At 42.4% G+C, this 21,383-nt stretch overlaps 1 protein-coding gene across 1 annotated transcript in view; it reads left to right on the top strand.

Annotated features, from left to right (window-relative positions):
- The first annotated feature begins 19,249 nt into the window (after positions 1 to 19,249).
- BRD10 (bromodomain containing 10) overlaps positions 19,250 to 21,383 on the top strand; it is a 481,106-nt gene continuing 478,972 nt past the window's right edge. The window contains exon 1 of the mRNA XM_086961417.1: positions 19,250 to 19,833. Coding sequence (XP_086817543.1) covers positions 19,496 to 19,833 — 338 coding nt within the window. The 5' untranslated portion in view covers positions 19,250 to 19,495. The remainder of the gene's footprint in view (positions 19,834 to 21,383) is intronic.

Raw genomic sequence — 21,383 nt, forward strand, 5'->3', positions numbered from 1 at the left:
TGTTGGTCTCTCCGTTAAGTGCCACCGCCAGCTGCGTGTCATCGGCGTATGACACCATGGAGAGACCAAAGCTATGGGCGACCTGAGCCAACGGTTGGACATACAAATTAAATAAGGTAGGGCTTAGGGCCGACCCCTGTGGGACACCCTGCAGGATCGGACGAGGAGCAGAAACAAAAGGGGGAGTGGATACTTTAAAAGTGCGATCAGTAAGAAAAGATCGAAACCACTCGAGTGCTCTCTCTCCAACTCCGGCCTCCTCAAGGCGATGGAGGAGGATCTGATGGGACACCGTGTCAAACGCGGCACTAAGATCCAATAGGATCAGTGCCGCCGTTTGACCTAGGTCCAACATTTTCCTGATGTTCTCAACCACTGCTAGAAGAGCCGTTTCGGTACTGTGACCCGCGCGGAACCCATTCTGCGATTTATCCAGTATATTCGCTTCCTGCAGATGGAGTGACAGGATGCGGTTAGCATGAGATTCTGCTAATTTCGCTAGCCAAGGAAGCAGGGAAATCGGCCGATAATGTTCCGATTTAGTGGGATCGAGGGCCGGTTTTTTTAAAATAGGAATGATGGTAGCCTGCTTCCAAGCACTAGGCACACAGCCGGTGTTAAAAGACAGCTCAATGAGACTGTGCATGGCCGGGTAGCAGCACTCAGCAATTTCCTGGAATTGAATGGGTCTCATGGGGTCATCAGGTGAGCCGGATTTGACCTTTAATGTCAAGGCTTTAAATTCCTCTAGCGTAGGGCTGGGAATAGTCAGCAGTGGTAAGGAAGCCTTAGGTGTTATGTTATTCTCCTGGATGGTAGACTGGGAGAATGACCTATAAATGGCCTCGACCTTTTCAATGAAGAATGACGCCAGATCCTCACAGTGCTCTAGTGAGGCTGCCAGAGTGGCAGATTGATTTTGTTTACTTGTAAGGTCTTTGCAGACCTTAAAAATTACTTTCGTGGGATTGGAACTATTTTTTATCTCCCGCGAGTAAAAGGCTGCTCTGGCAGAGCAGATGGCCCGATGATAGACTCTCGTGCAGGCCCTATAGGCGGACTTAAGGTCCGCGTTGTAAGTTTTACGCCATGCACGTTCAGCTTTTTTACAGGTAGATTTGAGCAGTCTAAGGGATTCATCATACCATGGGCTGGAAGGGCTAGATCTAGTCTTGCTCCACTTAGCTGGTATTAACACATCTAGGGAGTGATTAAGCCACTTGCAAAAGTTGTCGTATCCAAGAGAGACCTCCGAGGGGGGTTGAGGATGATGTTCCATCAACAACTGATGGAAATGTTCCAAATCAAGTTTTCTCCAAGGGCGCTTAAGAAGACCTGGGGTCTTATTGTTGTAGGAGGAATTAGGGATGGCGACAAGCTGTCGGACAAGGAACTGGCTCAACAAGTTTAGCTTCGGGCAATGGAGTCAGCTCACTCAGGTCACACAGAAGTCAGCTAAAGGTGTACGTGTCCCAAACACTCGCTCTGCCGTAGTCATCGGCCTATGTGAGGGCAACCACAAAATGACTGCCATACACAAAATGGAACCCGAAGGTACAGAACGAAATCCCTAATTTCATAGTGAATCCATCACTCAAACATGACGAAAACACTCGTGCATACCGCACTCATCATTTGCGGTCCGCTATTACCAAAATCGTCACGATACGACGACCTTTATGGAACGGGTTCAGAATTACGGAACCTCACCATAAGTTTTGGGAATAAATGCATTAATTTCAGCAAGTTTTGAGATATTCCACCAAGAACCATTATCCAAAAGAACAGAAGTCTTACCAACTTTAAAGACAATAAAAACATTAGAAAATGTAGATTGACCTTTTCTAACAAAAATAGGTAATTTGATTTTAACTTTATCACCTACTTGTAAAGAAGGTTTTACTAAATGCATAGAAGGCACAACTTTATTTGGAGTATTACAATTTTGTTTAACTATTTTATAAATTCTATTCATTGGTAAATTTGACTCCGAAGTTTTAGCCCATGACAGAGAAAGTTCTTGCTGTGGTTTCCTGCCTTTAATAACAAGAAAGGTGAGAATTTAATAGAACAATGTGGGGTACACAAATATGACCAAAGCAAATCTGCTACATGAGCTTTAACATCAATATGAGCTTTGATGGCCAATTGCATTTCTTCAACTAAGGTTTTATTAAACCTTTCCACAAAGCCATTCATGTTAGGAGAATACAAAGCAGTTTTAACATTCTTAATATTAACATTTTTAAGAAAAGAACTAAACATATGTGAGGTAAATTGTGGACCATTATCAGAAATAAGAGTTGAAGGTAAACCTTCTGTTCTGAAATGTAATCACCGATAAAGAATCTGCTTGAGTTACCCATTTATATTCCACCCATTTAGGAAAATAATCAATTGCTACTATAATATACCATTTTTGTGAAGACATTTTTTCATAAGGACAAAGGATATCAATAGCAATCTAATTCCAAGGAAAATCTGGAAGTTCAATTTTTCTTACTTCAAAATGTAATGGTTTCAAAACTTTGTCAGAATCAGTACAGAGGGTAAATTTTTTAACAACATTAATGACACAACTGTCCATATAAGGCCACCAAAATATATCTCTAACTTTTTTAATAGTGCTTGATTGACCTAAATGACCCAAATGAGCAATAGAGATATTTCTTTCTCTAAGATTTTGTTTGAGGAACAAAACAATCACCTTTTAAAATCAAATTTCCATTAATCAAAAGATCATCTCTGACCTTCCAAAAAACAGAAAGTTCTTTTGAAAGATATCTCTCAAGAGGCCAACCTTCAACAATGTATTTATGAATCAATTTAAGATCCTCCTCTGCATTGCTTTTAGCCATTCCTCCTTTGAAATGAGCTGAGACATAGAAAGGACCATGTCTTCAACAGATGCAACTACACATTTCTCAAAACATTCAGGTTGATTTTGAACTTGAGGATCTGGCAACTAGCTGGATAAACAATCAGCTCTCATGTTTTGAGAACCTGGAATGTAGACAATCTTGACATTGTACTCAAAGTTTAGCAAGAATGCAAACCAACCTGGATGATGCTCTACCAACACCATTGTTAGACAACAGAGAAATTATGGGTTTATGATCAGTTATGATTTTAAATGATTTGCCCCACAAATAAGTTTTGAAATGTTCAACTGCCCAAGAACACCCTAAGGCTTCTCTTTCAATAGTAAAATATCTGGACTCAGCAAGTGTCAGTGGTCTAGATGCGAAAGCGAATGTAACTTCATTATTTGCTTTAATTTGACTTAACACCGCACCAAGCCCATTTAAACTTGGATCAACAGTAATAATGTTTTGAGCAGTTGGAAAAAATGGGATAAAGGGTTACAACCAATAATGGCAGATTTGATAGCAGTAACGGCTTGGGAATGCTCATTCATCCATAGAAATTTGCATCCTTTTTTAAGTAATAATCTTAGAGGTAAAACTATGTCAGAAAACCTAGAATAGTACTCGCATAATCCCAAGAAGGATTTAAGTTGGTCCTTGTCTTGAGGGTTACTCATGTTTTTAATTGACAACAGGAGATCTTTTTGGGGAAAAATACAGTTGCCATTAATCACGTGACCTAAATATTCTACTTCAGGAGAAAAGAACTTGCATTGGTCAAGACGAATAGTCATACCTTTATCCTCTAACACTGATAAAACTTTATCAAGTGTCTCTTGATGCTTTTCAATAGAATCCGAAAAAACTAAAATATCATCCTGAAAGGCAACTACACCATCAGTGTCTCCAAACAAACAATTCATTAATTTTTGGAACACCGAGGCGGCAGATGAAAGTCCAAATGGCATTCTAATATACCTAAAAGTACCATCAGGTGTGATAAAGGTGGTGATATCTCTAGAGTCCTCAGTTAACTCCACCTGATGGTATGCAGATTTGAGATCTATGGTACTGAAAATGTTTGCATTATCAAGTTTAGCTAATAAATCTTGCACTTTAGGCAAAGGATGGCATTCCATGACAATTTGTTTGTTTACTGACCTCAAATCGGTGCACCATTCCGTTTTTTAACTAAAACTATGGGAGATACCCATTCTGAAGCATTTACTGGTTCAATAACACCATCAGCACATAATTTTTTAATCATATCGGACGATTCATTCCTAACAGATAAGGGAACATCTCTCAACTTGTGCCTTGAAGGTATTGCATTTTTAAAAAAATAATTTTGTGAGAAAATCCTTTAACTTTTCCCAACTTCTTTTTAAAAACATTCTTGTGTCTATCAAGAACTTTTTGCGCATTGTTCTCATCATTTTTTTAATAATTATTAATAGTTTGCAAATCCTCAACAAAACAAACTTGTATTTTTGCATTGGGACGCAAGGTAATATTAAACTTTCCCTGATGTTTCCATCCTAATACCTGCTAACCATCAACAGCAACATAAACTTTACCACGTATGGTTTTTTGTTTAAAAGTAATATCAGAAATGAAATAACCTAACATCTCAATTTCTTTGCCCCCAAAACCATACACACAAATATCTTTGGGTTCTAAAGTCTTATTTTCCCATGACTTGTAAAAGAAAGAATCAGAGATAATTGTGTAGGGAGAGCCCGAATCTGCCTCTATGTCTTTACCCTTAACCGAAATAACACACATGGGAGGAATATAAGGTTCCGAGTCAATGTCATCATCATTATGAGAATCTTGACCTAACTTATGAGTTTCTGTAATGGCAAGAATGTTATTCTCAGAAGATGGTTCAGGAGAAGACACATCTTCTTCAATATCCATATCAGATAAAATGGCAACTCTCCTAGAATGGCAATAAGTTCCAAAATGACCTATTTTTTTACATTTAAAACACTCTTTACCTCTAGCAGGACAATTTCTGAATTTAAATGAATGTGATTTGGAACCACAACGATTACAGAACAATATTAAAGAATTAGAATATTGTTTAACTGGATTCTGTGGATTAGAAGCAGATTTAAAAGATTTGTTTTTTAAATTAGCAGATTTAGAATTTGAGTCTTTTAAATTGACAGCTGCCACACCTGTAGAAATCTTATCAACATTAATGGTATTAGATTGTTGCGCAATCGAAGCCTGTGCGCCGTTAGCTTTGAATAGCTGCAGGAGTTTTACAAATTCCTTTCTTCTTCTGGCTGCTGCCGCTGTCATGTCCATAAATATTCTACATTTTGCCGTTTCAGAAACATTAAATTGGCGCTGTTGATATGCCCTAGAGAGGATTCGTTCTTTTATCCTGAAGTCAGCAAAGTTCAGTAAAATAGTTCTTGGAAATGTAGAATTCGCAAAGCGCTGCGCTGGTACTCTATGAGCCCTTGTGATCGTTAAGTCTCCTTCGAACTCTGGGAGAACTACCTTTTGGATAAAGGAGTTAGCCCATTGTACTGTGTCAGAGCCTTCTGTCCCTTCCGGGACCCCCACAATTCTTAGATTCGACCTGCGAGAGTGGTTTTCCAACTCCTCGAGTTTTGTTTCCATGGCAATCCGCTTCTTAGTGGCCTCTCTAGTTGCTCCTGATACCAGTCCCATTTGATCTTCCAGAGCCGATATCCTGGACTCCGCCTCCACTACTCTATTAGGGAGAGATACGGTTAACTCCTCAAGCTTGTCCATTCTAGCATGGAGAGCAGCTAGCTCCACTTGCTGATTGTTTTTAATTTCGCAGATCTCGTCGAGAATTAAATTAAGCATTTCGCGAATATCCAGCTGGTATCTCTCTTCAGATCTCTTTTCAGAACCGGATAGACTAGCGTTGAATCCTACTGTTCCTTCAGATCCGGGAATTATAAATTTTTTCTCTTTACCGATTTAGATGAGGCTCAAACTCTTCTCAATGAGATATCTGCAAGGGCTTAGCTCTGAAGGCAGGGGGAGTTAAAATGGAAGGAATCTCGATTCAGAACTTGAAGTTGTTATAAAAGTTAGGATTCATTTATCTTATTCTTTCTCCTCACTAAATAAAGTTTAAAAAAAAATAGAATATCAGAGGTGGGTGCTCTGGGTTACTGAGTCACACCAGGGTGTAAGAAGAGGACACCCGAAGAAGAAGTGGAGGGTGGGATGGGGGCTGCGTGGACAGGAAGGGGGCTCCCGCATCCCTGGGGGAAGTTTGGGTGGGGGGGGTAGAAAGCAGAAAAAAAAGACATGTACAGTAGGGTTGCTATTTTGACTATTAATTCTGGTTGGTGCAGACTAGATATAAATTTCTATAAAAAAAGAGAAGAGATTTGATTCATGTAAAATCCTGTCCATCAATGCAAACGGGCTACTGAATAAACAGAAGTACGGCTCGCTTTTGAAATGGGCAATGGCCCTGAATCCCCAGGTTGTCTTCTTACAGGAAACACACCTAAAGACCAACTCGCCAAAGTTGTTTTTGCCAAGATACTTCTTGTATGGGTTTTTTTCCTCAGCTGGGGTTGCCCAGAGGGGAGTTGCTATTTATCTCGCAAAGAGTCTTCCTTGGGAGGTCATACAGGTGCAAAGAGACTCTATAGGCAGATGGCTCTGGGTAGCAGTAAAACTGTTGGGGAAAGTATTAAACTTTGTTAATTACTATGGCCCAATATTCGACGACATTTCTGCCCTGACGGAAATCAGTGAAATCTTAAGGGGCACTCCAGGACAAATTGTGATAGGAGGCGATTTTAATTATATACAAGATTTAAAAAGGGATACTTCTAACAAGAGCAAGAAGCAACTTAAGCCAAAAACAAAAGGGGTGCTGGAAGCTTTTATGATAGAATATCAACTGCGGGACTCATGGCGCTCCCTAAATCCCAATACTGAGTCCTACACGTGCTACTCTAATAGATTCCACACTGCCTCTAGAATAGATTTTTTTTTAACTTCCAGGTCACTTCAAATTGGTAATGCATTAATAGGTTGCAACCCTTTCTCAGATCATGGGAGGATTGAAATGGAACTGATGCTAGAAGGTACAAAAAGAGAACGCCCCAGGTGGCAGATGGATCGTACCCTTTTACAGAACACGGAGTGGGTAGAGGGCTTCAAAGAATGGATCAAGGAATTTTTCTTAGTTAATAAAGATTCAGCTGAGCCTTTCTCTATATGGGGAGCATTTAAAGCTGCAGCCCGGGGGCAAATGATAGCATTTTCCTGCAATAAGGCAAATGTTCGTAAGGAACAAATTGCAGTCCTTCAAAGTGCCGCTGAGAAAGAACATGCGCTAAAACTTAATCAAATGCCCAATAAATGGGAAGAAGCGAAGTCATTGCTTAGGGATTTCTTCACCCTGGAAGAGATAAATAGCTCGAAGGCCTTTCAGCAAAAGCTTTATGAGGATAGTCAATTGATGGGAAAGCTTTTGGCTAATTCAATTAGAAAAAAACAAGAATCTTCCATTATTCTAAAAATTCAAGATCCTCAGGGAGGAATAGAGACTTGTAGCGAGGGAATTGCGAAAGTATTCCTTGAGCATTACGAGAGAATATACTCCACAGATATTCAGGTGGAGGGAACATTAATCAAGGATTATTTCGAAAGCTTAGATATTCCCAAAATCTCCGATTTTAGGAGGAATCAATTAAGTAGTGAAATAAGCATACTGGAAATTCAAACTAGTATAAAAACAACAGCAGGAGCAAAAGTTTCAGGCGTGGATGGGTTCCCGATTGAATTTTATAAGGTATTTTTAAAGGAACTGGAGGGTCCCTTGAAAAATGTATTTAACTATATCAGAAGAGGTGGCAAGGTTCCCTCTGAGTTTAAAGAATCTACAATTATCAGCTTTGTTAAAAAAGATAAGAATCCAGAGGAGGCAAATTCTTACAGACCAATCAGCCTACTGAATTCGGACTACAAGGTATTTATGAAAATCTGGGCCCAAAGATTTGTGTCTGCAGCACAGGAGGTAATACATCAAGATCAGACAGGGTTTATAGCCGGTAGATCAATGGCAGCGAACACAGAATATTTGATACAGGCTTTAGATTTTTTTAATATTAATTCAACTCCTGCATGTATCTTGATGATCGATGCAGAAAAAGCATTTGATTTAGTTAACTGGTCAGCGTTATTTTTTTCCTTGGGTTGCTTTGGATTTCCGGCCCCGATTATTAGTATGCTACAGAACATTTATGAAGGGGCAACAGCTCAGGTTATAGTCAACACCAGGCAAGCAGGGAAGATTAAAATAAATCGCGGGACTAGGCAAGGTTGCCCTCTATCTCCCCTGCTTTTCACCTTTTTCATTGAACCGCTGGTGATAAAAAATAAGGAACAATGAAGCAATAATACCCCCTATTGTCGGAATGTCAAAATTAAAATTATTTGCCGATGATATTGTTTTGTATTTAGCTCCAGAAAAAGAAAATATTCTACATCTTATGAAAGAGTTTAAGGACTACGAAAAGATTGGGGGGTATAAGATCAATGAGAAGAAAACGGAAGTCCTTATTTTAAATTCCAATCTAGATTTTCTTCCACCAAACCTCCAGTCTCAAGCAGAAAAACGGGATCCAATAAGATATCTAGGAATTTATGTGACTAGAGACTACCAAGATCTTTTTGGGCTGAATTATATTAAGATGAAGCACAAAATTAAGAACATGCTGGAGCAGTGGGATTCCTTGCCCCTGACTTTGATCGGTAGAGTTGCTTTGATTAAGATGAACATACTCCCCTTGGTTTTATTCCTTTTTAGTAATATTCCAATAAAAGTCAACATGGCCTATTTCAAGGAACTCGATTCTATGATGAGTAGATTTATCTGGAATAAAAAAGCCTCAAGAGTTAAGCTCTCTGTGGTACAACTTACTGTAAAGCAGGGCGGACTGGCTCTCCCCCATTTTAAAACATATTACGAAGCAGCCCTTTTCGATATAGTGGCAGGACTATTAAGGACCAGACAGTCTAGAGACAATTTCTTTCTTGATAAAATGCTTGAGGAAGCAGGCTCTCAAATTTCTTTCTTTTTAAAAACTGCAAAGCTGCCCAAGAAAACAAGATATAAGACACTACTAGTGTACTCCTCAAGATTACGACTTTTGTTTAAAAAATGCGGCTCAGATGGTACCAGTTTTTTTAAATTACTGGAATGTGGTAAAATGGGACTCAAGATTTCTCAGAACCATCTGCTACAATGGGAATTAGCTGGTTTTTGTGAAATTAGACATTTACTCTCCCAACACAAGGTAATTAGCTGGCAAACAGTTGTAGATAGAGCATATCCTAGGCGGCTTATGTTTTTTGATTATTTACAACTGGTTTATCTGATAAGAAAAGAGATAGGGGGCTCTCATACTCCACAAAATGCCTTGTTAGCAGCCTTATACCGGGAAAAACATAAGGGTATAGGATACTGGTACAAAAGGCTACTTCCTCCAGGACCTCCTCAGGCAATTCTTAAACATCTAGATAAAATAAGCCTCACGACACAATGCGTTTTGTCAGAAAAAGACTGGGAAGTAATATGGATATAAAACTCTCCCGGCAGCCAATTTTAAACGAATGTCCTTTCTCTCCCGCTGGATGATATATTATACCCCGGAGGCCTTGCAGAGAATATTCCCTGGCTACGAGAATAAATGCTTTAGATGCAAAACAAATGGTCAGGGCGGCTGGCATCATGTGTTTTTCTCTTGTCCAAAGCTAGAATCTTTTTGGAAGGAGATTTTTACTGACATGGAATTGGCAACAGGTAAAACACTGCTACCTGAAGCAGAAGTGGCCCTTTTTGGCATTTGTAAAGATAGGTATAGGTTTAATAACTCAGAAGAAGCATTTATTTTTATTTCTACTACTGTAGCACGGTCCATGATTTTACAAAATTGGAAATCTGAGGTAATCCCATGTCAATTAAAATGGGTCAATAAAATGAAAAGAACATGTTCATTTGAGAGAGCTTATGCTGGCAGGGTGGGTGCGATCAAAAGATTTGAAAAGTATTGGAAATATTTTGAGAAGTTGAAATTTATAAAAGGAAATTGATATTTCACTAGCTGCTATCGCACTTTTTTTGCACTTATTCGGATATTTTGCACTTTATTGCAGCAGCACTTTAATAATTGTAATAAAAACTTTGCTGCTTTTTTTTTTTTTTTTGATGGGTTTTCCATACTAATATTTGATGAACCATTCAGCAACACTGATGTATATTTTTGCACTGTCACTTTAGAATAAGATTTTTTTTCTATATAGGATGTTTCTGTACTTGAATTAATAGGGCTATAGGAACTAGAGTAGAAATTCGAATGTCCTTTTCTTAGCCCTCTATGTAATTTGTCAATTGTGCGGGTTCGAGCACTAGCACTTTAATATTGCTATAGCACTTTTGAAATTACAAATTAGCAGCTCATTGCAGTTTTCTTCTGCTCTTATATTTGATAAATTATAAAATAATTTAGTTAATTTTGATTAATATTTCATTAGTGGTAGTTTATCGTTTAACTTTCTATGATTCTGCTTTTTATACTCTAGAGAAGGGCAAAGATACCCTCGGGTGTTAAAATGCTTTGTTTGTGTACAATGTAATACGGAATTTGACGTATTAAATTAATTGCTTTCCTTTTACCACTTTGCACTAGCACTTTAAGATTGACTTAATTTATTGGATAGAAGCAATGTATAGGTCTGGTTTGTCTCATGTTTATTGTATAAAAAATTGTATCTAAAATCGAAAAATCAAATGTACCTATAACACCCTACTGTCTTGTTTAATAAAAAAAAAAAAAAAAAAAAAACATTAATGGTATTAAAAGAAATGATGGACTGTTCAACACTTATTAAATAATATTATATATATACAATAAAAAATATTAAAATGTACCCAAAAGCAATAAAAGTGCCATCCAAACAAATCTCTGTTGTTATCTGTGGAGATCAGTTCCAAACACGGAGGATCTTAGGAAGTTACCAAGGTAACCAAAACATAATAAAGAAAATGGCCGCCGGAAACGTGAGGACGTTGAAGGAAGCGTGATGACTTTGAGGAAATTAAGAGGTGTGCGCGTCACCGAAGCACGCAAGGCAGAGAACACATGAATTTCCTCCTTACCGTTCGAGAATGAAGTTGAGCATTCGAAGCGTAGCACAAACGTAGCAGAGTTCGAAAGTAAGCGGAGGTAAGATCCGTTGAAAGGTTTCGAAGATAAACAGCGCGGCGGCTGCTTAAATGCACAACTCCTTGCAAAAAGAAACAGGGCGGCAGGCTGCAGGCTTAAATCAGGCGGCAGGCTTTAACCTCATAGCTGCTATTAAACATTCCTCCCCAGTGCTGCGCTGTCCATTAGAACTAGTGCTGAATGGACGTTCAATGGTCGTGCGCAGCACTGGGGAGGTAGTGCTGCCGTCGGCCAATGCACCGAGGCAGCACTTAAGGGGTTAAAACAGGAGGCAGGCTTTAAATAACACAATGCAGATCTTCCTGACGAAGTCCATAAAACGGAAATGTAAATCTTTCCATGGTTTGTCTTCAGATTGTTTTTAACATCACACAGCAAAACGAGTGTTTAGATAGTCAAGCGTGGTGGAATTCATATGCATAACACTCTCCGTGAATATGGATGTAAACAAATCTAGACAATCAAGTATTTCTGCCAAAGTACATATAGAGATAAAATGCATTGCAAAATGGCAGATGAGGCACAGAAAGTAACGAACAACTTGCCAAATGAAAGAAATCCTTTCTGGTTCGAAAATCCAAGCGAAGCAACAGCTTCTAGCTCAATAAATCCCAGATATCAACAGTAGCTGGGAGGCGGATTTCCTCTGAAGTAAAAATTAATATTGCCTCTGTGGATGCTCCAAAGAAAAAGGGTTCAAACTCCAAGTATCCCAGAACGTCGCCAATATGTAGTAGTACATTTATATAATAATAATCCACAGAAATCTTGAAGTAGTTGCAGATAAGTTTATTGGAGCATCCACCCTCTGAATATCAGCAGAGTAACTGAAGAAGAGCTGATCTTCAGAACATGGAACAAATGCAAACTTTCAAAGGAAAACATACAACAGTGCATGGGTGCACATAGCAGGAGATTTCATAAGGGAACTCAGATCATCACATTCCAAGAAACACTCAAAACATTCTATAAGGCTACCACAGCCGATTGAGAAAAAACCTGAAAAGTCCTGTTGGTGAGGAAGTTTTTGATCCACTCAAAAGCTGATCCCACGATTCCTATAGACTGGAGTGCTTTTAGAAGTGTAGAATGAGATATTGTATCAAAGGCGGCACTCAGATCTAATAGAATGAGTGCCACCGTTTCCCCTTTATCCAGAAGCAGGCGTATAGTTTTGGTAGCTCCTAGGAGAGTAAACTCTGTGGAGTGGCCGGCTCTACAGACTGTTTGGGACCCGTGAAGGGTGTTATTTAAACAATAAACTGTCAAAATGTATTTAACAATGCTATATTGTATATGAATTTCTACTTTTTATGGCCTTTTATGACCGAAATAAAGTTTGTTGAAATGGAAATGGATTAATTATTCATGTTGCCTCTCTGTTTTTGCCAGATGCACCATTTATGCCTTCTACAGCTGCGCAGCAAGTAGTGCCAGCTGCACCGTTTAGGCCTTTTACAGCTGCGTAGCAAGCAGTGCCAGCTGCGTCGTGTTGGCCTTTTCACAGCTGTGCAGCAAGTAGTGCCAGCTGCACCGTTTAGACCTTTTCAGCTTTTTCAGCTGCGCAGCAAGTAGTGCCAGCTGCTTCGTTTAGGCCGTAAACAGATGTGCAGCAAGCAGAGCTGTTTACAGCTGCACTGTTTTTGACCCTTTTCATCTGTGCGGCTATTAGCCCACTGTTTTTGACCCTTTTCAGCTGTGCGGCTATTAGCCCATCTGCACCCATTTTTAGTTACTTCTCCTTGGGGTCAGATCTGATTAAGATGGAATCCTGCTGCAGGGACAGCACCATTGACATTATGGTTTATGGGGATTTGAGTCCCCATCCGAGATGGCCAGTTGGACAAGGAGTCTGCAAGACTTGTAGGGCGCCAGGCCAGTAGATATATGTTGGTGCTAGAAATTGCTTTCCTTGTAGTATGTTCTCCGCACCCTGCTCTGAGCACCTCTACTGATAGTCTTAAGATGTTGAGGCTGTTGTGCATACCTAGGCTTTGCTAGTCCCAAACGGCACATTAGCTCTGATATCCTCACATTAACGTCTGGATTATGTGCCCCCTTTATGCCCTTCTATTTCTCTTCTCCACCGCTTTCCCAGTAACACCTTCCTCTTATCCCCCCCACACTCCTTCGCCACATTTTACCATCATGGCCACCCCTGGAGTTAAGGCTGGAACTAATTGCTACAAAATCATTTATCCTCCCAGCCTGTCTAAAGCTGCAACTAAACGATGGAAACATAACACTATTGAACGTTTCCAAGATTCCCTTTTTGTTGATCAATTTTACAATAGTCGTTTTGGGAGGCTTAAAAATGATTTCATTTTCTTCACTCACGACATCCCCTCTTGGTCCAACAGTTATTACTATTCCCTTAACGTCACCTCCTCCTCCTCCATCCCACATGGGAAAAAACTAAAAATGTCACCCTCTGCGTGCTTCAAAGGTAACCTCACTATCTCACTCTATAACAACGGTACTGTCTTGATCCAAGGCAAAGACAACTGCCTCTCGCTCTTTGACCGCCTCTTCCCCTCCTTACTCCCCTCCTCTGCAACCTGGCTTCCCCCTGACTCTCCTTCCAGCTCCACCCATTACTCCCTTTCTCCTCCGCCGACACCACCTCACTCCAATTGGCTGCTCTCTCGAGAAGCACAGGTCGGCCCCCTTCCCTCCCCCCCCCTTGTGACCTCCCCTCCTATTCCTCCCCCCTCACAGTATGTCCCGTCACACATCACTTCAGCCTTACCACTAGCCAATACGCTCCTCGTCCCATCTGCACCATCCCGATTCTCCAATCTCTTCTCCTCTCCCATATTCCTTCCCATCACCCCCCTTTTCTGTCCACCTCTCCTCCAATCCTCTCCCCCAGTGAACTTTCCTTATGCCCCCCTTATCCCTTCCATCCCTCCTCCCCACCCCCTCCTCCCCTCGTTATTCACCCCATTTTCTCCACATGCCCACTGCATCTCTCTCCTCCCTCCTACTCCTCCAGTAATGCTGCACTACTCCCCTTCCCCGCCCAGTAACCCCTTCCACTTCCCTCCCCCGGGCCCAGCAGAACCACTTCCTTTCCTCAACTTCCCTTTCTCCCAACCCCCCTCACTCTGCCAGATGCCAGTTCCCTCACAGCCACCTCTCCTAGCTGACAGGTCCTCCACAACCACTGCACCTCTTTTCCTCCCAAACCTCCTATATTCTCATGACTCCACACAGGCCTCCCCTCTCCTTCTACCCTACCGCCATGTTCCGCACCCTTCTCCCCATAAATGTGTCCTTAATTCCTCTCCCTCTTGCAACACCAACAAAGACAACTCTCCCTTAAACTCCGATTCACTAACTCCCGCTATCAACCTTCACCCTTCCCCACTTATGAACCCCAGACCCCAAATTACCTCCTGTCTTGTCACCTCTCCCTGCCTTCCACCACCAATTCCACCCCCCCTTGTTTCAATCGAGCCACCCAATCTTCCGTGCTCTGCCTCATTCTCACTGGAAAACACGCTAGGCGCTCTTATCACCTCCATCTCCCAGCTTACAGCTGCCATTTCACTTTTATGCTCTAAGATCGCCACCCCCTCTTGCACCGCTACTCCTTCCCAGCTTCCCACGAGATGCACCTCGCCCCCTCACCCCAGTAGAGCCAAGCTCAACCGGTCGTCTGAAAACTCTGTTAACTCACTTAAGCCCTTGAACGCCACCCTTCCTCAACCGGCATACCCTAGCAACCCCACTACCTACACCATTCCGATCATCACCTCTGTCAGAAAAAAGCATCCACCTAAACCCTCCCGAGCACCCCCTCATAAATACAATATCCCGATCACCCTTCAGAGCCCTAGTGCCCCCGTCACCAAAACAGTCTTGACAGAGCTGCGCTGCATGCTTCACAACTGCAGATCTGCAGTAAAACACAAACTTGAAATCTTCGATACCATCACCCTTCACAATAATGACATGCTCTTCCTCACAGAGACCTGGTTCAAAGATACATCTCACTCTATATTTGATCTCCTATTACCCACAGGCTATGCTTTATTTAGGAGTGACAGAACTGACAACACGAGGGGAGGTGTTGCAGTCATCTTTAGAAAAGCCCTCCAACTTAAGGTCTCTTCTAACAGCTCCTCCAAAACCTTTGAATGCCTTTCTCTTGAGCTTCAATTGCAACACCGTTCACCCCTCAGATTCCATGTCATCTACCGCCCGCCTCGTAGTGGCCCTTCGTTTATGGATGAACTCATAAACTTCATCAGCGACCAATACTTGCGAAGTGACAATCAGACCTTTGTTGGTGACTTCAATCTCCACTGGGGTGTACCGCAAGACTCCTCTGCAAACTCACTGGCCACTTTCCTCTCTGCAAACGATCTTATCCAACACTGCACTGAATCAACACACTCTAAGGACGCAATCCTGGACCTTGTTATTTCTAAAGCAGGCTTGCTTTCTACCACTACCCCAATTCATGTAGATTGGTCTGACCACCTCCTCATCCCATTCTCTCTTCAACTTTCACACTCTATAACTCTGGGCCAACCCAAGAGGGCCATCTCATGGTTCCGTGATGCCAAAAATATTGATGTCGGTCCCCTCTGTGAATCAGCTTTGTTATCACTTCCAAGGCTAGACCCAAACCTAGATGTTGACGAACTCACCTCCCAATGCCTCATAGTTCTTGCAGCTGAAATTAATAACGTCGCTCCACTCAAAAGCAAAAGGTTAAGGCCCACTCCCTCAGCACCTTGGTTCAACAAATCCCTTTATGAGGAAAGGAAGCAGCTAAGATTCCTGGAGAAACAATGGAGGCAAGTGCCCTCCACCGACAATTTGGCCATGCTTCGCTCAGCAAGATCCAAGTACCACAAGCACATCTTCCTTGGGAAAGCGGCACACTTCAAAACCCTCCTTGACTCCGCCAAAAATAGACCCAAAAAACTATTCGATCTCATCAAAATGCCTAACTGCTCTCCCCCAACCTCCAAGGTGGATGATTCTACAAAGAGAGCAGCGGATTTCGCTATTTTCTTCGATGAAAAAGTGAAATCACTTGTGGATCAGGTCGCTCATCCTACCCCTCTAGAGGAGCGCAAATCCTTAGCCATTTGGCAGAGCTTTGACCCCATATCTGAAGATGCCCTTCTCAAGTGCATACGAGAAACGAAGCCCTCCAACCATTCTCTCGACCCTATCCCCAGTGCCATTGCCACTGACTTCTATACCCATTCCCTCTCCTATTGGACCACTCTGATCAACCTCTCCCTCCGGCAAGGCTCCCTTCCTGCCTCCTTCAAAACTGGGCAGGTCACCCCTCTTCTTAAAAAACCCACTGCTGATGCGAATGACCTCAACAACTTCCGCCCCATCACTAACCTTCCCTTTCTTGCGAAGATCACAGAAAGATGTGTAGCAAAACAACTCTCTCGTCATATCAAGGACAATGATCTTCTTGACAACTGTCAGTCCGGCTTCATCCAAAACTGTAGCACTGAAACAGCCCTACTGCAAGTGGTTGATGACGGGTTGAGGATTGTCGATTCAGGGGGGTCCTGTCTTCTAATTTTCCTTGACCTTTCCGCAGCTTTTGACACTGTCAATCACAACACCCTCCTCAATATTCTTAAACAGAGAATGGGCATGGAGGGCACTGTGCTTAAATGGTTTGCATCCTTCCTTTCTGACAGATCCCAAATTATCAAAATAGCGAACAGTCTTTCACCTCCTGTGGCGGTAGGTCAAGGTGTTCCCCAAGGCTCAATACTTGCTCCCACATTGTTCAATCTCTATTTAGAACCACTGGGAAATCTCCTAAGTAAATCCGGGATTCACTATCATCTCTATGCTGACGACACTCAACCCTACCTCAAGATTGCCTCTACGCACGATCTCTCCATCCTAAGCTCCACTCTCAACTCCATTCAAAACTGGATGTCATCTCATCAACTGATTCTGAATCCCTCCAAAACTGAATTCCTCCTATTCTCCTCCTCACTCTCTCCTCCCCCGGTTCAATCATGGATGGATCAGATGAATCTACTAAACAATAAACCCATCACTGTCGACAGCGCCAAATCCCTTGGTGTCATACTAGACAAAAAACTCAATCTAATTCCTCACATCAATTCCATTGCAAAATCTGCTCAATACCAACTGCGCCTTCTTTGGGGAATCCGTCGCTTCTTCCCGGAGCGGGACCTTATAACCCTGGTGCAATCACTGGTCCTCTCCAGACTCGCCTACTGCAATTCTCTTCTTACTGGCCTCCCCAAATCCCACTTGTCCCTACTTAAGTCTGTTTTCCACTCAGCAGCTCGTTTCATTTATGGGGCCAAAAGAAGCGACCACATCACACCGATGTTATCTACCCTCCGCTGGCTTCCCTTTGAGGCTAGAGCTATCTACAAGACCGCTTGTATCACCCACAAAGCCTTGCACTCCTCCTCTCCTCGCTACCTGGCGAATAAACTGAAACTCTCTGGAGGCTCTAGACCTTCACACAATGCGGATAATCTACTGCTTGAACCTCCCACTTTCAAGAAGGAAAGAACGATGGCCCAATCCTTTTCAGGCAACGCAGTGAGAATCTGGAACTCATTCCCCCCTCAGCTCCGGACCACCGCCTCCTCCCAGGCCTTTAAAAGGGACCTCAAAGTTCTCCTCCTCCAGAGACACCTCCAAAAGTAACTCACGTCCTCTCTTTTATCTGAAGGAAGACCTCCCACTACTTAAGATTTCTACTTACCATGGAAGTGCCTTCCCAGTGTGTTCTTGTGGTTAGAGTGTTTGCCTTTTATTGCAGTATTATCCATGTACTTGTGTTTGGTACCTTCTTGCAACTTGCACACACCACTTTGCCCCTGTAACACACGGTTTGCTTTCTCTCACATGTTTTTTACCTTTGAGACTTGCACAAGTGCCACCTTTGCCTACGTAACGTTTGTTCTTGTGCCTGAGTGTCTAGCATATATTGCAGTATTATACCTCAAATTATACTTTTGTTTTCTCTTGTAGCCTGCACACTTGTCACTTTTTCTTCCTGCGCACTTTTTACTACCTCATGTATTTTTGGTTGCTCACAATTTTTACTACCTCATGTATTTTTGTTTGCTCACAATTATCACTTTACCGTATGTAACGTAATGTTTGCTTTTGCAATCTTTTGTTCGTGTAATGTTCTCAGTTTGTATCATTTCTGTTCCTATTGTGAAGCGCTCTGACGCCTTCGGGTAAAGTCCGCGCTATATAAAATTGCCTAAATAAATAAATAAATAAATAAATAAATATTGTGTGGTCTATAAGAAGCGGACCATGGAAGTGGGTAACATCATGTGAAAAAAATAAATCTTGTGTATACTTCAGTAACTAATTGAGCTGTGCAGCCTTGAATCCCTTGGCTGCTTGTTGAGAGTATAGTGGAGCATGTGACAATGAAGTGCAAAGTAAAAATTAAACAAGGAAACCTCTAAAAAAAAAATAAAGGGTTTATTGAGTTAGAAATAAACATGGTGTCCCTTTTCATTAGTAAAACACAAGGACATAATGTATTAAAAGTCTACTATTAACCAATCTAAAAGAGACGGTAGTATACGTAATATCTGTATATCTACGAAGCATCCCGAACTCCTGATGGTACTCCCCTGTTAACTTATATTTGTCAGGTAGCAATAAGCACACCGTGGGAAATAGTGTTCAACAAAGTGAATATAGCGGCCATGTTGAAGCTGTGCGGTTTCTGCCTCACCGTGAGCGAGTGTTTAGGCAGAAGCAGTAAAACAAATCTGTATTTATGATATTCAATGTCAAAAGCGATTTTTTTTACTACTCCTGATAGAAGCCAGTGGGTTAGCAAAACAAATGTACATTTCATTAGCTTTTCCTTCTGGAGAGAAAGATGCGCTTTATTCTTAAGTACTGAAGAATAGTCACGCAGAAAAAGTTAGGGCGCTTTGGCTGGATCAAAGGTTCTAGTTTTACTTTTGTGGCGCGGCTGTCGTCGTTTGGCAAGCGTTGTCGGTCATGTAGCCGCGTAGCTTTACAGATCCTCGCTTAGCCCTCTCCTTTGTGTTCATTCTGTTTGTCCGAATTCTATCTCCTCACTTTCTCCCCAAGCGACTCCTTCACTCTGTGGCTGTAGACATAGAGAACGGACTGGCAGAAAGCACTGTGGGGCCGCCGAGGTGAGCGGTGCCGGGACGAGCCATCGGCGCATGCGTGCCCTGTCGCTGCCCCCTACCTGCCGTGTCTCTATTGATTTTACCCCACCCCCCTCATTAGTACCGGACCCAGAAGCGGATACCGGGTACTTAGAAAGCCCTGCGAGCTAGGAGTCCGGGCCATGGCCGGACGGCCCTAAACCCCCGTCGGCGCGGCGCCGCGACGGGGCCCATGGAGGAGGAGGAGACGGGGTCCGAGGCGCCGGGCTGGGAGCAGGCTCTGAGCCCCGAGCTGCGCCAGGGGATGTGCATCTTGAGGGACTTCTTGCTGGAGAAGAACCGGTCCCTGATAGCGGCCTTTCTACAGGGGGAGACGGAGGAAGAACCAGGACTGCTGGCCATGGAGGAGGGATTCCGTCAGGGGCGCTATCAGGACCTGGGCGACTTCGTAGCCGACTTCAGGCTCATGCTGGAGGGCTGCTACAGACGAAGAGGTGTGGAGCACTGGATGTCCAAGCAGGCCCAGCGGCTGGAGGGCATGCTGGAGCAGAAGTTGTCTCTCCTGTCCCGGTGAGAGTCTCACTTTTCATAGGCTGTGAACCCATCCCGCATACTCTCTGTTCATGCCACTCACGGTGCCATCTGCTCGCAAATCCAGTTAACCGTGTATTGATCTTTGTCTGCACACACCCACCTCGTCCATCTACATTTTCTTTGCCGTTATCCAGAAGCGCATATCCCTACCGTTCCTTTGTCTATCAGTTCAACTGTTCTTTGCTGCCTCCATCAGTTCTTCCACTGCTTATTGAAGCTGCTATGTGCACTTCCATCGTGTTGCAAACTGCCTCAGCCCTTCTCACGCTCATACCACCTGACCGTCTATGTGTCTACCCCACATTTTGAGTATTTGTCCCAGCTGTATATTGTAATTATCCGTTTTCCAGCCCTCCATCCCTTTCTCTTTGTAGTTCACGTAGCTGCAAAAATGAAGCGATTTAATTTTACAGAACCGGCAGCAGACAAGTAAAGTGACAGTTTAAGGGCTCTGGATATAGCTGTGTTTTTTAAGTTTCCAGTGAACGGAATGCAAGGTCTTGCCCTATTGTCTCGGAAAATGTGTTTTCACCTTTTTTAAAGGAAATAATTTGTTCATGTTTGATCGGATCCGGAAGATTTGCGGGAGGTATACCGGGGCAGTAGATCATGAGCTCATTTGGTAAGGCTCGGGGGCGTACAATTGTTTCAAATACTTAAAAAAATACATAATTTGAATAAATTATTGGAAAGTGTAACATCCTTGCACCAGATGAGTGAGGGTGAGTTTGAGTTAGTTGAGATAGATGCGTTGGATAGTACTGTTTAAAGCAAATGGAGCTCGAATTTTGTAAGCATGCATTGGTATTGCCAGAATACACATTCACGCTTGGTTTCTCTGTAAACTTGGGTGATTTTATTTGTGCAGACGTGTTTAAGATGTCACTAAAACGATGAAAACTTAGCAATAAATAAACTTTTAACTTCAGCCATACCACGCAAAAAATACATACACGTATGTAGTAGACACTAAGGAAAATGACAGAAAGCTGCTTGTTCAGAGTGAAGTGTAATACCTTGGAAACGTTTAGTTTGCTCGTTAGAAAAACAAGCAAACATAAATAAATCTTGTTGTTGTCGTACTGTGACCCAGCATTTGGGGGTAGATAAAGTCACTAGAACGCTGAAGAGAGAGAATCATTTGCATACGGAGGCGTACGAGCCATGGGAGAGTGATGGGTACATGGATGTTTCCTGTTCTGTTCCACAGGTTGCTCTAATCTAGCGACTAGTCTGTTAAGAGTTGCTGTAATGATTGAGGACGGGCCCAGGCGATCTTGCATGAAGCTATGCCACAAGCCAGTAGCGACATAAGTGTCTATTGTGCCTCGAGATTACGTATTTTGGGGTAAATCAGTGGGCACACTGTAATAACATTAGACACTCCATAACAGCTTTGCAGCGTGAACTGTTCGCGTGAACTGTTCATGACTTGATGTACTGAATCCTTGTCATTTTTGGGCAGTCTTCTGCCCATCCCGCTTCACCTGAGAATTTATTTTCGTTATCACGTTATTACTGTAACA

This window comes from Lissotriton vulgaris, chromosome 3_1 (genome assembly GCF_964263255.1).
Source record: "Lissotriton vulgaris chromosome 3_1, aLisVul1.2, whole genome shotgun sequence".
NCBI lineage: Eukaryota > Metazoa > Chordata > Amphibia > Caudata > Salamandridae > Lissotriton > Lissotriton vulgaris.